Source organism: Melanerpes formicivorus, unplaced genomic scaffold (genome assembly GCF_026170545.1).
Source record: "Melanerpes formicivorus ecotype bairdi unplaced genomic scaffold, bMelFor1.0.p_v2 SCAF_77, whole genome shotgun sequence".
NCBI classification, from domain to species: domain Eukaryota; kingdom Metazoa; phylum Chordata; class Aves; order Piciformes; family Picidae; genus Melanerpes; species Melanerpes formicivorus.
The window spans coordinates 1,191,542-1,208,045 of NW_027142429.1; the positions used below are offsets into that span (position 1 = coordinate 1,191,542).

The following is a 16,504-nucleotide window of genomic DNA, read 5'->3' on the forward strand; positions in this document are numbered from 1 at the left end:
AGGGTGCAGGGGAGGTCATCCCCCTCCTCAGGCCTGGGGTGGCCTCAGGTGCCTGGCAGGGCAGCCCAGCAGCACTGGGGGAGCAGAGGGAGCTGTGCCAGGCTGGCCAGCAGCTCTCCTTTGAGAACCACACTCAGTTTATTTCCAGTTTGCATTCATCTGGCCTGTGCCAAACCACCACGTCCTGGCCAGCTTCAGCCAGCCTGAAGGAGGCTTTTCCTCCTGGAGGCCCCTCCAGAGCTCAAGACACCTTTGCCACCTGTGGCACCTTTGCAGAGATGACCCAGCTGGCCCTCCTGAGCAGTGGAGATGGCTCTAATGCCTTCCTCCTCCTCCTCCTCCTCCACCTCCTGCCCCACTTCCTGCCCAGCTCAGCGGGCAGGGGCTGGGAGCTACTTGGTTTTCCAGAGGTAGTGGAGGCAAAGGGCCAGCAGGCCTGTCAGCATGGCCAGTACGAGGAAGGAGACAGCCCCTGCCCACAGGCTGGGCTGGTGGCCCTTGAGCTGGCACAGGCCCTCTGCAGGGATCATGTTGGTGAGGTTCAGCATGTAGCCCAGCGTCCAGCCCAGGTCTGTGCCGCCTGCCTGGGGCGAGAGAGCAGAGGCCATTACCCACCCCTGCCCTGCCCTGCCCTGCCAGGGCACTGCAGTGCCAGGGGCTGGCAGCCACCTCTCCACCAGCTCTGCCTGCACCTGATCTTGCCAGCAGCAGTGGGAGAGCTTCCCCCTGCCCCCTTCCCAAGGGCAGCTCAGCAGGGAGGGCTGCCCTGCTCCACAGCTGCCTGCACAGGGGGCTGAGCTCCCCTCCCACTTCAGATGGGGTCAAAGGGGGCAGGAGACCACCACCAGCTTCTCTCTGAGGCCCACATCAGTTCTGCCCAACATCTCAGTGGCCCAATCCTGCCCCCCACTTCTCTGCCCCCCATAACATCAGCGGCTGTGCCCACCAGCAGGCCCCAGCAACCAGCCGGTGCCAGAGGCTGGGGGCAGGGAAGGAAGAGAGAAGCTGTGCTGGGCTGGCTGGGAGGCAGCCACCAGGTGAGGCGGAAGGGAGTGCAGGGTGCTGCTGGGCTGGGCTGGGCAGGGCTGGGCTGGGCAGGGCTGGGATGGGCTGGGCTGGGATGGGCTGGGCTGGGCAGGGCTGGGCTGGGATGGGCTGGGCTGGGATGGGCTGGGCTGGGCTGGGTAGGGCTGGGCAAGGCAGGGCTGGGCTGGGCTGGGCTGGGCAAGGCAGGGCTGGGCTGGGCTGGGCTGGGTAGGGCTGGGCAAGGCAGGGCTGGGCAGGGCTGGGCTGGGCAGGGCAGAGCAAGGCAAGGCTGGGCAGGGCTGGGCTGGGCAAGGCTGGGCTGGGCAGGGCTGGGCTGGGCAAGGCTGGGCTGGGCTGGGCAAGGCAGGGCTGGGCTGGGCAAGGCTGGGCTGGGCTGGGCTGGGCAAGGCTGGGCTGGGCAGGGCTGGGCTGGGCTGGGCAAGGCAGGGCTGGGCTGGGCAGGGCTGGGCAGGGCAGGGCTGGGCTGGGCTGGGCAGTGCAGGGCAGTGCAGGGCAGGGCAGGGCAAGGCTGGGCCGGGCAGGGCAGCGCAGGGCAGGGCAGGGCAGCGCAGGGCAGCGCAGGGCAAGGCAGGGCAGGGCAGCGCAGGGCAGGGCAGCGCAGGGCAGGGCAAGGCAGGGCAGGGCAGCGCAGGGCAGGGCAGCGCAGGGCAGGGCAGGGCAGCGCAGGGCCGGGCAGGGCAGGGCAGGGCAGCGCAGGGCAGGGCAGGGCCGGGCAAGGCAGGGCAGGGCAGGGCAGCGCAGGGCAGGGCAGCGCAGGGCAAGGCAGGGCAGGGCAGGGCAGCGCAGGGCAGGGCCGGGCAGGGCAGGGCCGGGCAGGGCAGGGCAGCGCAGGGCAAGGCAGGGCAGGGCAGGGCAGCGCAGGGCAGGGCCGGGCAGGGCAGGGCCGGGCAGGGCAGGGCAGCGCAGGGCCGGGCAGGGCAGTGCAGGGCCGGGCAGGGCAGGGCAGGGCAGGGCAGGGCCGGGCAGGGCAGGGCAGGGCAGGGCAGGGCAGGGCAGCGCAGGGCAGGGCAGGGCAGGGCAGTGCAGGGCAGGGCCAGGCCGGCGCCGCGGGGGCTTTACCTGCCGGCTGAAGTGGAGGCTGCTCCAGCTCTGCTCGTCGAACTTGTAGCCCTCCAGCAGCAGGGTCAGGATGTAGGTTGCTGTGGCACAGTAGGAGTGCAGGTGCTCCCTGGCCTCGGGGTAGGTCTCCACCAGCTGTGGGGCAGTGAGGAAGGCATCACAGAGCTGTCAGGGCTGGAATAAGCCAGTCCCAACCCCCTGCCATGGCCAGGGACACCTCACACTGCAGCAGGTTGCTCACAGCCACATCCAGCCTGGCTGCAAACACCTCCAGGGATGGAGGAAACCTGCTCAGAGCCCCTGCCTAGCCCGGGGAACAGCAGGATGTGTGCTCCTGCAGAGAGCTGGGACAGGACCAGCACAGGGCTCCCTGCTGCCCCCCACAAGGCACTGACCTCTGTCCAGTTCCTCCTGCAGAAGTCCTGGATTGTGGAGTTGACATCACTTGGAGACTGCAGGCTGGTGAGGTTCAGGAAGTCAAAGGTGTAGTAGAACCCAGAGAAGGCCTGGGGGTGATGGGGAGATGGTGAAAACCACAACCCCTTCCTCACCCCAAATCCAGAGCCAGGGCCCCTCCTGCCTGGGCACAGGGCCCCATGTCTTTGCCAGGGTTCTGCATCCAGCACCCAGCTGATGGTCTGCCACAATGTCTTGGGGCTGCTGCCTGTGCTCTGAGCTAGCTCAGACCTGCTCCTTGGGACAGGACCTTCCTGTTCCCCTCAGGGAAGTCTGGGACGTGGCAGGAGGCAGAAGCCACCTCCCAGCACAGGAGGTTTGCAGATGGGACTGGTTCTGGGGTCCCCTCTCCCCCTTGCCCACAAGCAGTGGCAGAGAGGCTCCCACCCTGCCTCCTCCCCCACCCCAGCCCCGGGCTGGCTCCTTACGAAGAACTCTCCCCGCAGGGGGGGCTGATAGACCCCGTTGAAGCCACAGCTCTCATTGGCCCCACAGCTGAAGTTGAAGAGCTCCTGGATGGCAGCACTGCAGGCTGCTGGCTGCCCTGTGCCTCTCACACTCAGGCTCTCTGCAGGGCTGGCTGTGCTTGGTGCCTGCACACAGGGGCTGTCGTAGAGCTGTGCCACGGTGAGGTTCTCCTGGTAGCCCAGGGGGTAGCAGGGGTGGGAGATCTGCTGGGGAGATGAGCTGCCCTGGGGACAGCAGGAGCTGTTAGTGGGACAGCAGTGAGACCTCACCCCACTGCCCATCCTGCACTCAGACATGCCCACAGAGCAAGACCTGGCCCCCAGCAGGGTTTGAGGAGGAGCAGGATCCATCCTTCCCGTGACTAAGCTGCCTGCAGCTGCTGCTGGCCCTGCTGAGCCATGCTGGGGAGGGGGGGGAATGCCCCAGCACCTCCCCTGGGTGCTAACCCCCAGGGCAGTGTGTGGCCTGCATGGAGAGCTCCTTGCTCTTGGCATTCACGGTGCCCATGGCATCCTGCAGGCCCCAGCCCAGAAGGGACGAGAGGTGGAGCCCACCTGCATGCTCCCTGAGCACCCCTGACCCCACAGTGCTGAGACAAGCTGGGACAGAAGAGCACAGCACAGCACAGCACAGCATAGCACAGCACAGCACAGCATAGCACAGCATAGAATAGAATTAGCCAGGTTGGAAAAGACTTCAGAGGTCATCCAGTCCAACCTCTCCCCCAGCACCATCTGATCAACTCAACCATGGCACCAAGGGCCTCAGCCAGGCTCTTCCTAAACACCTCCAGGGATGGGGATTCCACCACCTCCCTGGGCAGCACATCCCCATGGCCAATCTCTCTTGCTGGGAAGAATTTCTTCCTAACAGCCAACCTAAACCTCCCCTGGCACAGCTTGAGACTGTGTCCTCTTGTTCTGCTGCTGGGTGCCTGGGAGAAGAGACCAACCCCCACCTGGCTACAACCTCCCTGCAGGGAGTTGCAGAGAGCAAGAAGGTCTCCCCTGAGCCTCCTCTTCTCCAGGCTAAGCAACCCCAGCTCCCTCAGCCTCTCCTCACAGGGCTGTGCTCCAGACCCCTCCCCAGCTTTCTTGCCCTTCTCTGGACACCTTCCAGCAGCTCAACATCTTTCCTGAACTGAGGAGCCCAGTGCTGGACCCAGAAGGAGCCCAGTGCTGGAGCAGTGGTCAGGAGCTGTGTTGGGAATCCTCTCTCCAGGCAGAAGCTGAGGGAGGCTGAGTGCATGGAGGCAGGAAGGAAGCTCAGGATACAGCTGGGCTGGGGAGAGGACCATTCCATGCCAGTGTGTGGCCAAGAGGAGCCTGGCAGGGAGCCACCAACACCTCCCACCCAAAAGGGACAGCCTTTTGCTGCAGTTGGTAAGACCCAAGCCTCTCCCAGGCCTTTGAACTCGAGGAAACTCCCAGATCCCTAACAGCTTTTCCACAGGCATGCCCAGCACTGCTGGAGGAGGCTGTGGGGGCAGCAGCAGGTGGCTGCCAGGTCCTGGTGAGCAGGGGCTGTGCTACCTTGTGGAGAGTTGCCATCAGCATCTTCAGGGCTTGTGTCTGCCCATAGCAGAGGTAGCTGTGGGTGTAGAGGGAGTAGTCAGTGCTGTACAGCCTGAAGAGCACAGAGGTGTTGCTGTCCTCGATGGGGACTCCAGGCTGGAAGGTGATCTGTGTGGAGGCTCCCCCGAGGTCCAGGGCTCCCAGGACCTGGCTGTCCCTGGGGTGCTCCCAACGCCCTGCAAAGGAATACTGCCCCAAGAAGGCAGCAAGAGTTAGTACCAGCTGCAGGCAGCCACACTCCCTGCACTGCCCTGCCCTGCCCTCCAGGAAGCCCCTGAGGGGCCTTCCATGTCCTGGCTCCCTGCCTATGTCCCTGACCCACACAGACATCCATGGAGCACTGCAGTCTGGCTGCTGCACATCAGCTGGGATGCAGAGGCTTGGAGGAGAGAAAGAGCAACCCTTCCACCTGGCCCCTGATACTGTTGCACCCCTGGGGTGCCAAAATGGACCAACAGGAGAGCAGGGAACCAGGCTGGAGACCAAGCAAAGCCCTTTGAGAGTGAGAGGCACCGTGCTGGAGCTGAGCCTGCACTTGGCTCCCACAGGCTGCATTTGTCTGCCATGATCTGCATTGCTTTCCCTCCCCTGGGCATCAGGAACCCTGGCTGCAGCTCAGACAGGCACTGCTCACCCACACTCCCCCCTGCCCCAGCCCCCAGCCCACCTTGAGCAGAGTCTCCAGCAGGTAGTTGACAGTGATCCAGCCCAAGGAGCCCTCCTCGTTCCCCGACAGGATCCGAGCCCCGCGGAAGTCCACAGGGTACTGCCCGATGGCCTTGGCAACCTCAGCCAGCACCTGCTCAGCCTTGCTGCTGTTCTGCTCCCTGCCCAGGCCAGGAGACACAGACCTTGTGCTGCAGGAGCCCAGGGCTGGCCAGCTCCTGCGGCACCAGGGCTGCTCCGAGGCAGGGCGAAAGCAGCGAAGCCCTCAGCTGCTGTGCTGCAGCCAACAGTGCTGCCTGGGGGCTCTGCACCAGCATGGGGAGGGCTCCTTCATGCCAGCCTGCAGAGGAGCTTCAGCCCCGCCTGGGGCTGCTGCCAGCCTGGGGCTGGAGTGCTTTCCCCATGGGCACAGCAAGCAGCTCTCTTCTTCACCCCCCTGGACTGCAGGCACAGAGGCTCTGCCCAGCACCACAGCCTGCCCAGGCTGCAGCCCCCATGCCCCTAGCATCCCCTGCTCCCAGCCCCCATGCTCCCAGCCCCCCATGCTCCCAGCCCCCCATGCCCCCAGCCCCCATGCCCCTAGCATCCCCTGCTCCCAGCCCCCATGCTCCCAGCCCCCCATGCTCCCAGCCCCCCATGCCCCCAGCCCCCATGCCCCTAGCATCCCCTGCTCCCAGCCCCCATGCCCCTAGCATCCCCTGCTCCCAACCCCCATGCTCCCAGCCCCCCATGCCCCCAGCCCCCCATGCTCCCAGCCCCCCATGCCCCCAGCAACCCATGCTCCAAGCCCCCATGCCCCTAGCATCCCCTGCTCCCAGCCCCCATGCTCCCAGCCCCCATGCCCCTAGCATCCCCTGCTCCCAGCCCCCTATGCCCCTAGCATCCCCTGCTCCCAGCCCCATGCCCCTAGCATCCCCTGCTCCCAGCCCCCATGCCCCTAGCATCCCCTGCTCCCAGCCCCCATGCCCCTAGCAATCCATGCTCCCAGCCCCCATGCCCCTAGCAATCCATGCTCCCAGCCCCCATGCCCCTAGATTCCCATGCTCCCAGCCCCCCATGCTCCCAGCCCCCAAGTTCCCAGCCCCCCATGCCCCCAGCCCCCCATGCTCCCAGCCCCCATGCCCCTAGCATCCCATGCTCCCAGCCCCCCATGCTCCCAGCCCTCCAAGTTCCCATCCCCCCATGCTCCCAGCCCCCAAGTTCCCAGCCCCCCCATGCCCCCAGCCCCCCATGCTCCCAGCCCCCCATGCTCCCAGCCCCCTATGCTCTCAACCCCCATGCCCCCAGCCCCCCATGCCCCCAGCCCCCATGCTCCCAGCCCCCTATGCTCTCAACCCCCATGCCCCCAGCCCCCCATGCCCCCAGCCCCCATGCTCCCAGCCCCCTATGCTCTCAACCCCCATGCCCCCAGCCCCCCATGCTCCCAGCCCCCTATGCTCTCAACCCCCATGCCCCCAGCCCCCTATGCTCCCAGCCCCCCATGCTCCCGGCCCCCCATGCCCCCAGCCCCCCATGCTCCCAGCCCCCCAAGTTCCCAGCCCCACATGCTCCCAGCCCCCCATGCTCTCAGCCCCCCGTGCCCCCATGCCCCCAAGTTCCCAGCCCCCCATGCTCCCAGCCCCCAAGCTCCCAGCCCCCCATGCCCCTAGCATCCCATGCTCCCACCCCCCATGCTCCCAGCCCCCATGCTCCCAGCCCCCATGCCCCTAGCATCCCATGCTCCCAGCCCCCCATGCTCCCAGCCCCCATGCTCCCAGCCCCCATGCCCCTAGCATCCCATGCTCCCAGCCCCCCATGCTCCCAACCCCCATGCCCCTAGCATCCCATGCTCCCAGCCCCCCATGCTCCCAGCCCCCATGCTCCCAGCCCCCTATGCTCCCAGCTCCCCATGCCCCCAGCCCCCTGCAGAACCATGAGGCAGGGAGGGCTTGGAGGAGACAGCTCAGGGCAGTGCCAGTACCTCAGCAGCCTCATGCCTGCCGTGGCCCCCAGGTAGGTTGGGGTCTCCTGCTGCTGCTCAGCAGGAACAATCTCCATGGCCCTGTCCAGGCAGGGCTTCAGGCTGGCTCCAGCCCCAGCAGGGTTGTCTGCATAGCTGGAGATGCCAGGTCCTGCAGAGGGCACCAAGGGATGGAGAGCTCAGGGCCACCCAGGAGGCACAGGGCAGCAGGATGTCCACCCAGAAAGCCCCCAGGGGTTATTCCCTGCATGCCATGAGCCAGTCCTTGCCAAGGGTGTCCCTGGAAGGGCAGTGCTCAGAGCTGGGCTGCCTGCAGGCAGCACCCTCAGCACAGCCAGAGCACACTGCAGGAGCAGGAGCTGAGCTCCTGCCCATCACAGGCTTCTTGTGGTGCTGAGCACAAACTTTGTGCCAGGGAGGCCCAAAGGCAGCAGCCAGTCCCACAGGACCTGGTGCACAAACAGAGCCATGGGACATCCCCTGGTCCCACTGGGAGGCTGTGTGGAGCCCACAGGGACTTGCAGAGGTGGCCTCTGCACTGCTGGAGTTTCCTTTCCTAGAGGCTGGCAGCAGGTCTGAGCACCAGCAGGGTCCTGTGGTGGGCAGGGAGAGGCTGAGGGGAGGCAGTGTCTCTGTTTACCTTCCCCTGAGCTTTGCACACCATTATCACCATTACCTCACACACTCCTTCCCTTACACTTTGCCCTCTGCCAGACCTTTGCAGTTAACCAGTAACTGCCACACAGCACCACACAGCCTGGGCTGGAAGTGACCTCAGAGCTCTCTCACCACTGCCTGGGCACCCCTGGGGAGGCCTCCTGGCTGCAGAGGCAGTGAGGAGCCCACAGGAACCCAGCCCTGATTAAGGACTCCTGCAGAGCCCTTAGCAGCCCCTGTGGCAACACCAAAGCCCAGGCCAGGAAAGAAACTGCAGGGAGAGAGTGTGGGGAGAAGAGAAGGAAGTGGCTGCCAGAGGGAAGGAACAAACTCTGCCCAGCCAGCACCCCAAGCTGGCAGCTGATGCACAGCCACCAGCCATCGGAGCCCATGGGGTGGGGGTCAGCCTGGCTCCATCCAGTGGTGTCAGGACAAGGGGCAGGGACACCAGGGGGAGCACAGGAGGGTCCATGGGAACATAAGGAACAAATGCTTCACTTTTAGGGTGGCAGAGCCCTGGAGCAGGCTGCTCAGAGAGGCTGTGGGGTCTCCACCTCTGGTGGCATTCAAAGCCCTTCTGGATGTGTTTCTGTGTGATCTGTTCTGGGTGATCCTGCCCCACCAGGGGGAGTGGACTGGATGCTCTGAGGTCCCTTCCAGCCACTACCCTTCTGTGATTCTGGGTCACATCCACTCATTCCCCAGGCCCAGGGAGCTCTCTGGACCTCCCTGGCAGCACCCAGATGTCCCAGCCACAAAGCTCTGCTGTGTTTGGTGCCAGCCAGGCACCAAGATGAAATCTGCAGAGGCAGTGAGGAGCCCACAGGAGCCCAGCCCTGATTAAGGACTCCTGCAGAGCCCTTAGCAGCCCCTGTGGCAACACCAAAGCCCAGGCCAGGAAAGAAACTGCAGGGAGAGAGTGTGGGGAGAAGAGAAGGAAGTGGCTGCCAGAGGGAAGGAACAAACTCTGCTCAGCCAGCACCCCAAGCTGGCAGCTGATGCACAGCCACCAGCTGCCAGCCTGGACTGGCTCTAGGGACCACAGCACCTGGGGCACAAATCCCTTCCCCACCTCGGGATCCCCCAGCTCCTGCAGGGCTCCCCAGGGGCTGCAGCCCACAGCCCCTACCACGACTTGGTTGCTCCCTCAGCCCCTTTGGCCCAGGGCACACCGAAGGAGTCGGCACCCAGAGCGCTGGGGGAGGCTGGGAGAGCGATCCAGCAGGCTGGCACCGGGGAGGACACAGCCTCTGCCAGCCCCAGCCCAGCCCCAGCGACCACTCAGCTGGCACTGCCTCCCCTCCCCAGCCCGGCCCTCCCCTCCAGGCCCCCTGCCACCGCCTGGCACCGCCTGGCACCCGCCTGGGCAGCAGCACTCCACGTGCCTGGAGATGCCCAAGGGCTCAGTGCCCCTGGGGGCTCTTGGCCACTTCCCACCCCCGGCACCGGCCACCCCCCTGGGCTGGGCACGGGGCACGGGCAGCCTGGCACGGGGCCGGGGCCGGGCAAGGGCTGGGCAGGGGCTGGCACACTCACCCTCCACGCTGCAGGCCTCCAGCTGGGACACCACGCCGGTGCCGTTCTCCTTGCCCCCAGGCCAGCAGTAGATGTAGAGAGAGCTGTGTGTGGAGCCAGCGTCAAACACCAGCCCGTACTGGGGGCACAGAGGGCACACGTCAGGGAGAGGCCTGAGGGGCACTGCCACAGCCTGCCCAGGAGCTGCTGGGAGCCTCAGCCCTGGAGGAGGTGGCTCTGGGCAGCCTGCCCTGCTGGGAGCTGGCCCTGCCCGTGCCAGGGCCTTGGAGCTGGCTGCTCCTTGGGCTCCCTTCCAACCCTGACCCTCCTGTGGCACAGGCTCACAGCACCCCTGGGGCTGCACTGTGTCCCAGGGCTCCTGAGAGCTTCTGCTCTGCCTCCTGGCCTTGAACACAAGCAGCACAGCTTTGGGCTGAGCCTGCCTCCAGCAGCCCTGCTCCACCTCCAGCCCCTGATGCAGCCATGCAGGGCAGAGAGGGGCACCTGCAGGGCACCAGGGGGGCTGCACAGCAGGGGGGCTGCACAGCAGGGCAGCAGAGGGACTGGCACAGCAGGGCTGCAGGGGGGCTGGCACAGCAGGGGGGCTGGCAGAGCAGGGCTGCAGGGCGGCTGGCACAGCAGGGCTGCAGGGGGGCTGGCACAGCAGGGGGGCTGCACAGCAGGGCAGCAGAGGGACTGGCACAGCAGGGCTGCAGGGGGGCTGGCACAGCAGGGGGGCTGGCAGAGCAGGGCTGCAGGGCGGCTGGCACAGCAGGGCTGCAGGGGGGCTGGCACAGCAGGGAGGCAGCTGAGCTATCTCTACAGAGGGCACAGGGGCTGGCACTGCAGGTAAAGCAGCTTCAGCCACCACAGAGCAAGGGGAGCTCGAGGGAAGGCAGCAGAGCTCCTGCTGGCCCCCCAGGTGACCCTGCTGGTGGAGCTGCAGTGGCCCCACAGGATGTGGCCAGGGCAGGGAGAGCTCTCTGGCACTGCAGTCACCATCACAGGCCCTGGGGACATGGCAAGGCCACTCGTGGGACATGGCAAAGCCAAGCCCTGCCAGGCCTGTGGGACCTGTCCCATCGTGGTGACAAGCCCTGGGCTGAGCCCAGGGAGGGTCCTGTGCCGGGGGCCAGCCACAGCCAGTCTGGCACAGCAGAGGGGCTGGCACAGCAGAGGGGCTGGCAGAGCAAGGCTGCAGGGGGGCTGGCAGAGCAGGGCAGCAGGGGGGCTGGCAGAGCAGGGGGGCTGGCAGAGCAAGGCTGCAGGGGGGCTGGCAGAGCAGGGCAGCAGGGGGGCTGGCAGAGCAGGGGGGCTGGCAGAGCAGGGCAGCAGGGGGGCTGGCAGAGCAGGGCAGCAGGGGGGCTGGCAGAGCAGGGGGGGCTGGCAGAGCAGGGCAGCAGGGGGGCTGGCAGAGCAGGGCAGCAGGGGGTGGCTGTGCTGCTCCCCAGGGCCCTACCTTGGTTTTAGGAGGCAGGAAGACATCCTCCACCTTCACGACGTTGAGGATGAGGGCGATGAGGCTGAAGACACAGGTGGCTGCCCAGAGTCCTGCCACAGCCTTGGCTTTGTAGGCCATCCCTCCTGCGACCTGCAGGAGCAGCCCAGAGCTCTCAGCTCGGCTTTTCCAAGCCCAGCCTTAAACTGCAAAGCTGGTGGCTGGATGCAGGGCTTTGCCTTTCCCTCCTGAAGCCATCCTGCAGTGCAGAGCTGCTCTTAGGAGAGACTCTTGGCAGTCTGGGGGGCTGGGACCCCCTCTCCTGAGCGCTCCCTCCCTGGCAGGTATCCAGCAGGACCTTTTCAGCCCTTCCTTCCCAGCTGCAGCCCTGCAGGTGCCCCCTGCATGCAGCCTGAGCCCCAGCCCTCTGCCCTGCTCAGCCTCCTGCCCTGCTCGGCCCTCTGCCCTGCTCAGCCTTCTGCCCTGCTCAGCCCCCTGCCCTGCTCAGCCCCCTGCCCTGCTCAGCCTCGTGCCCTGCTCAGCCTTCTGCCCTGCTCAGCCTCCTGCCCTGCTCAGCCTTCTGCCCTGCTCAGCCCCCTGCCCTGCTCAGCCTCCTGCCCTGCTCAGCCCTCTGCCCTGCTCAGCCTCCTGCCCTGCTCAGCCCTCTGCCCTGCTCAGCCCCCTGCCCTGCTCAGCCCTCTGCCCTGCTCAGCCTCCTGCCCTGCTCAGCCCCCTGCCCTGCTCAGCCTCCTGCCCTGCTCAGCCCCCTGCCCTGCTCAGCCCCCTGCCCTGCTCAGCCTCCTGCCCTGCTCAGCCCCCTGCCCTGCTCAGCCTCCTGCCCTGCTCAGCCCCCTGCCCTGCTCAGCCCTCTGCCCTGCTCAGCCTCCTGCCCTGCTCAGCCTTCTGCCCTGCTCAGCCCCCTGCCCTGCTCAGCCCCCTGCCCTGCTCAGCCTTCTGCCCTGCTCAGCCCTCTGCCCTGCTCAGCCTTCTGCCCTGCTCAGCCCTCTGCCCTGCTCAGCCCTCTGCCCTGCTCAGCCCACTGGCCCTGTGCCTAGCAGGAGTGCCAGGCTGGGAGCAGGACCCTGTCCTGGCTGGCTCCCAGTGTGGTCTCCCCCTCTGGGGTACAGAGCTGCACCCCTGTAGCACCCACACCCTGCCACTGAAGCCTTCACCCTCGCAAGCCCCAGCCCACAAGATTTGGGACCATCAGGTCCCTTCTGCTGCCCAGCAGGCCCAGACCCCCTGAGCGTGTCCTCACTGCTCCAGCCAGGGGAACTGCATCTCCAGCCATGTGCCTGCAGCCTGCTCCAGCTCTCCTCGGCCCCTCTCGGTGCTGCAGCAGGGGAGCAGGACACAGGGACAGTGTCCCTCCTGCCCCCAAGCCTCCTGGGTGACCCCCGAGCCTCTCCTGCAGCCCCAGGGGCAGGCAGCAGGGCAGGAGCAGAGAGCCCCAGCAGACAGGGCACACACAGCCCTGTAGCCAAGCTGAAGTGCCCACAGGGATGGCATTGCAGGGCAGGCAGGGCCAGCAGGGTGAGGAGGAGCCCTTGGGGATCAAGCAGGTCCTGTGCCTCCTGCTCATCCTGCTGGGGCTCAGCCCCAGGCAGAATCAGCCCTGGGGCAGCAGTAGGAAATGGCAGCAGATAAGCAAAGCCAAGGGGCTGGTTCCCTGCAACGGGCTCAGCACCCAGCAGCTGACACCTCCTGGTGCTCAGCACCCCACAGCTGCTCCAGATGTGCTTTGCTGAAGCCACAGCTCTCCCTCTGCCTCCTGCATCACCCTGCTCCCTGCCCATGCTGCCCAGGCAGAGTGCCCAGGGGCACGAGGAGCACCAGGCTGACCTCTACTCACAGCTTCAGCTTCAGCTGAGCCCAGGGGCACCAGGGGCACCAGGCTGAGCTCTACCCACAGCATCAGCTGTGCCCAGGGGCACCAGGAGCACCAGGCTGAGCTCTACCCACAGCATCAGCTGAGCCCAGGGGCACCAGGCTGAGCTCTACCCACAGCATCAGCTGAGCCCAGGGGCACCAGGCTGAGCTCTGCCCACAGCATCAGCTGAGCCCAGGGGCACCAGGCTGAGCTCTACCCACAGCATCAGCTGAGCCCAGGGGCACCAGGGGCACCAGGCTGAGCTCTACCCACAGCATCAGCTGAGCCCAGGGGCACCAGGGGCACCAGGCTGAGCTCTGCCCACAGCATCAGCTGAGCCCAGGGGCACCAGGGGCACCAGGCTGAGCTCTACCCACAGCTTCAGCTGAGCCCAGGGGCACCAGGGGCACCAGGCTGAGCTCTACCCACAGCTTTAGCTGAGCCCAGGGGCACCAGGGGCACCAGGCTGAGCTCTGCCCACAGCATCAGCTGAGCCCAGGGGCACCAGGCTGAGCTCTACCCACAGCATCAGCTGAGCCCAGGGGCACCAGGCTGACCTCTACCCACAGCATCAGCTGAGCCCAGGGGCACCAGGTTGACCTCTACCCACAGCATCAGCTGAGCCCAGGGGCACCAGGCTGAGCTCTACCCACAGCATCAGCTGAGCCCAGGGGCACCAGGCTGAGCTCTACCCACAGCTTCAGCTGAGCCCAGGGGCACCAGGCTGACCTCTACCCACAGCATCAGCTGAGCCCAGGGGCACCAGGCTGACCTCTACCCACAGTTTCAGCTGAGCCCAGGGGCACCAGGCTGAGCTCTACCCACAGCATCAGCAGAGCCCAGGGGCACCAGGCTGAGCTCTACCCACAGCATCAGCTGAGCCCAGGGGCACCAGGCTGACCTCTACCCACAGTTTCAGCTGAGCCCAGGGGCACCAGGCTGAGCTCTACCCACAGCTTCAGCTGAGCCCAGGGGCACCAGGCTGAGCTCTACCCACAGCATCAGCTGTGCCCAGGGGCACCAGGCTGACCTCTACCCACAGTTTCAGCTGAGCCCAGGGGCACCAGGCTGAGCTCTACCCACAGCTTCAGCTGAGCCCAGGGGCACCAGGCTGAGCTCTACCCACAGCTTCAGCTGAGCCCAGGGGCACCAGGCTGAGCCCTACCCACAGCTTCAGCTGTGCCCAGGGGCACCAGGCTGAGCTCTACCCACAGCTTCAGCTGAGCCCAGGGGCACCAGGCTGACCTCTACTCACAGAACCAGCTTCAGCAGAGCCGTGGATGTCCCTGGGAACAGCCATGAGAAGAAGCTCAGCCCTGCCAGTGCTCTGTGGGGACACCTGGGTGCTGCCACTTGGCCAGGCAAGTCTCCTACGAGTGCATTAAAGCACAGAGATCCCCTTGCCCTTTGTCCAGGCCAGCTCAGTGGCTCACACAGGAGAGGAAAGGTCTTTGGCAAGGCACAAGGAGATGCCAGTTCCTGTTTTGAAGCCAGTATCTCTGGTGACTAACACAGGGGAGCAATCTCCTGCCTGGCCTGAGCTGTATACTGATGGGTAGCTGCTGCTCTCTGTGCCCATGTCATGGGACACAGAAGTGCAGGAAACCCTTATCAGACCTTATCCTACAGGCAGGACCTCTCCCCTGGCTATGGCCACAGCACAAGCTGAATGCCTGCACTGCCACATCCCCACTCCTGTCAGCACTGCTGCTTTGCCCAGGAGAACTGCACCACAGGGATGAGATTGCCCTGCTCCAGGCAACAGCACTGGGAAAAGTCCCCAGCCCAGCACACATCCTGGAAAAGTTCTGTGCCAGGCACCACCTGAGGGAACAATACCAAAAGGATGATGATAAAGGGCAGCACTTTGCACGTGGGAGCAGGGGGAAATGGCCTCCACCTGCTCTGCTAGGAACCCACTTCTCTTTTAACTGGGCAGGAGGCAGCCTGTGAAGGCAGCACAGAGCCAGTGACACCAAGGGAGGGGAGCAGGGCATGGGGAGGGAGCCAGAAGGTGTATGAGAGGCTGAGCAGTCTGCCCAGTGCTCAGGGGCACATGGGGGCTGGCCAGCACCAACACCCACTGCCACCTGGGGCAGGGTAGCTGAGCTGCAGGGGTGGGAAGGTGGTGGTGATGCCTCCTGAGCTAAGGAGGACTGAGCTGCATGGTGCTGCAAGGGCTGCTCCAGAGCTAAGGAAGAGGCATGTGCTGCACAGTGCTGCAAGGGCTGCTCCAGAGCTAAGGCAGAGGCATGTGCTGCACAGTGCTGCAAGGGCTGCTCCAGAGCTAAGGAAGAGGCATGTGCTGCACAGTGCTGCAAGGGCTGCTCCAGAGCTAAGGCAGAGGCATGTGCTGCACAGTGCTGCAAGGGCTGCTCCAGAGCTAAGGCAGAGGCATGTGCTGCACAGTGCTGCAAGGGCTGCTCCAGAGCTAAGGCAGAGGCATGTGCTGCACAGTGCTGCAAGGGCAATTCCAGAGCTAAGGCAGAGGCATGTGCTGCACAGTGCTGCAAGAGCTCCTCCTGGCCATTCCAGCATGTGGAATGTTCCCAGCTGTGCACAGCTTGGGCTGCTCTTGGTCTCGTCTGGGGACAGCAAGGTACTCTGCAAGCAGGAGTGCAGTGTCCCCCACGTTGCTGCATCCCTCACCCGGAGGGACAGAGGGATGCTGGTGTGGCAGGATGAAGGGCTCCGCGGCACTGCTGGATGGAACCCCGCTGTGGCTGAAGGCAATGTGGAGCTGAGCTCCCCGCGGTGCCCCTGGGGATGTGTGAGTCAGAAGAGCTGACAGAAGTACAGCAGGAGGGTGAAGGAGCCGTGCTGGGCACAGCTCTGCCGAGCAGAGTGGTGTCCTGCCTCCCACCTCTCCCACCAGCACTGGCGCTCAGCAGTGCCCTCCATGCCCTGCCCGTGTCCCCTCCGTGCCCTTTGACCCCGCACCGTGGGCACCTCGTGCAGCGAGTGCCCCCCGCCCTCTGCAGCACCCCCAGCCCACGGAGCGTGGGTGCCCAGCTCCCCTGTGCCCAGCGCCCGCTGGCAGCCCAGCCCCAGCCAGGGGCACCCCCGCGCCCTGCCCGCGGCTCACCCCAGCTGCCCCCCGCCGCCGCCGGTGTCCGCTCGCTCCGCTGCCAGCTCCTACCTGCGGTGCGGGGCCCGGCGGCCGGGACAAAGCCTGCCCCGCGCCCTGGCTGTGGCCCTCCCCTTGGCCCCGCACCAGCAACCTGCCCAGGAGAGCCGGGCCAGGAGGCAGCGGGGCCGAGCGGAGCCGGGCTGGGCCGAGCGGCTGCCATTAACCCTTGGGCTGCCGGAGCGCGGTCCCGGGCTCCACCCGCGGGGCTGCCGGGGGCAGGAGAGGGGCAGCTCCCCACCAAGCTCCCCACAAGCCCGGGCTGTGCCGCTGCCTCCCAGGGAGCCTGGAGCAGGGGGGAGGCAGAAGCTGGGGGCTGGGAGCCCCACAGAGATCCTGGCCCCTGACCTGCTGTGTAAGCACATGGGCAGAGCCTGTCACACCCAGCCCTGCTGTCACCTGCTCTGCTGTGCCCCACACTGCCCCACAGGCACAGACAGGCTGGCAGAGGGGGCCGGGATAGAAACAGGAGGGACCTGGCAGGTGGAGACCTGTCCTCAAAGCCAAGGACCCACACTGATGTCTAGAGACCCACCTGGCCGCACGGCCAAGGATGCTTCCCCACAGCCAGGGACTCACCTGTCCCGTGGCCAGGGACTTGTCCCCACAGCCATCCACATGGGACCCATCCTCATGGACAGAGACCCAGCTGTCCCCAAGGTCACAG

General features: G+C 65.9%; 1 protein-coding gene across 5 annotated transcripts; it reads right to left on the reverse strand.

The window, feature by feature from the left end:
- Window positions 1-119: 119 nt before the first annotated feature.
- ENTPD8 (ectonucleoside triphosphate diphosphohydrolase 8) lies at window positions 120-15,891 on the reverse strand. 5 transcript variants are annotated; one of them, XM_068164127.1, is made up of 10 exons: window positions 15,850-15,891; window positions 10,862-10,993; window positions 9,424-9,541; window positions 7,231-7,381; window positions 5,272-5,431; window positions 4,563-4,793; window positions 2,991-3,254; window positions 2,502-2,612; window positions 2,107-2,241; window positions 120-584 (listed from the first exon to the last, which is right to left on the reverse strand). In XM_068164127.1, exons 2-10 carry the CDS (start codon window positions 10,979-10,981, stop codon window positions 393-395), a joined length of 1,482 nt encoding a protein of 493 aa, XP_068020228.1. In that variant the 5' UTR covers window positions 10,982-10,993; window positions 15,850-15,891; the 3' UTR covers window positions 120-392. The 5 variants fall into 5 exon arrangements, with proteins under 5 accessions (XP_068020228.1, XP_068020227.1, XP_068020229.1 ...); XM_068164126.1 differs by having other exon boundaries at window positions 15,796-15,869; XM_068164128.1 differs by lacking the exon at window positions 15,850-15,891 and adding an exon at window positions 13,966-13,984.
- Window positions 15,892-16,504: the final 613 nt, after the last annotated feature.

Excerpts from the sequence above, each read along its gene's own strand:
- ENTPD8 (XM_068164131.1), bottom strand. The coding sequence starts at position 12,131 with ATGGCTGGAGATGCAGTTCCCCTGGCTGGAGCA. Across the intron at positions 9,542-10,861 it reads TCCTGCCTCCTAAAACCAAG|TACGGGCTGGTGTTTGACGC; the intron begins GTAGGGCCCTGG and ends CTGTGCCCCCAG. Across the intron at positions 585-2,106 it reads GCCTCCACTTCAGCCGGCAG|GCAGGCGGCACAGACCTGGG; the intron begins GTAAAGCCCCCG and ends CTCTCGCCCCAG.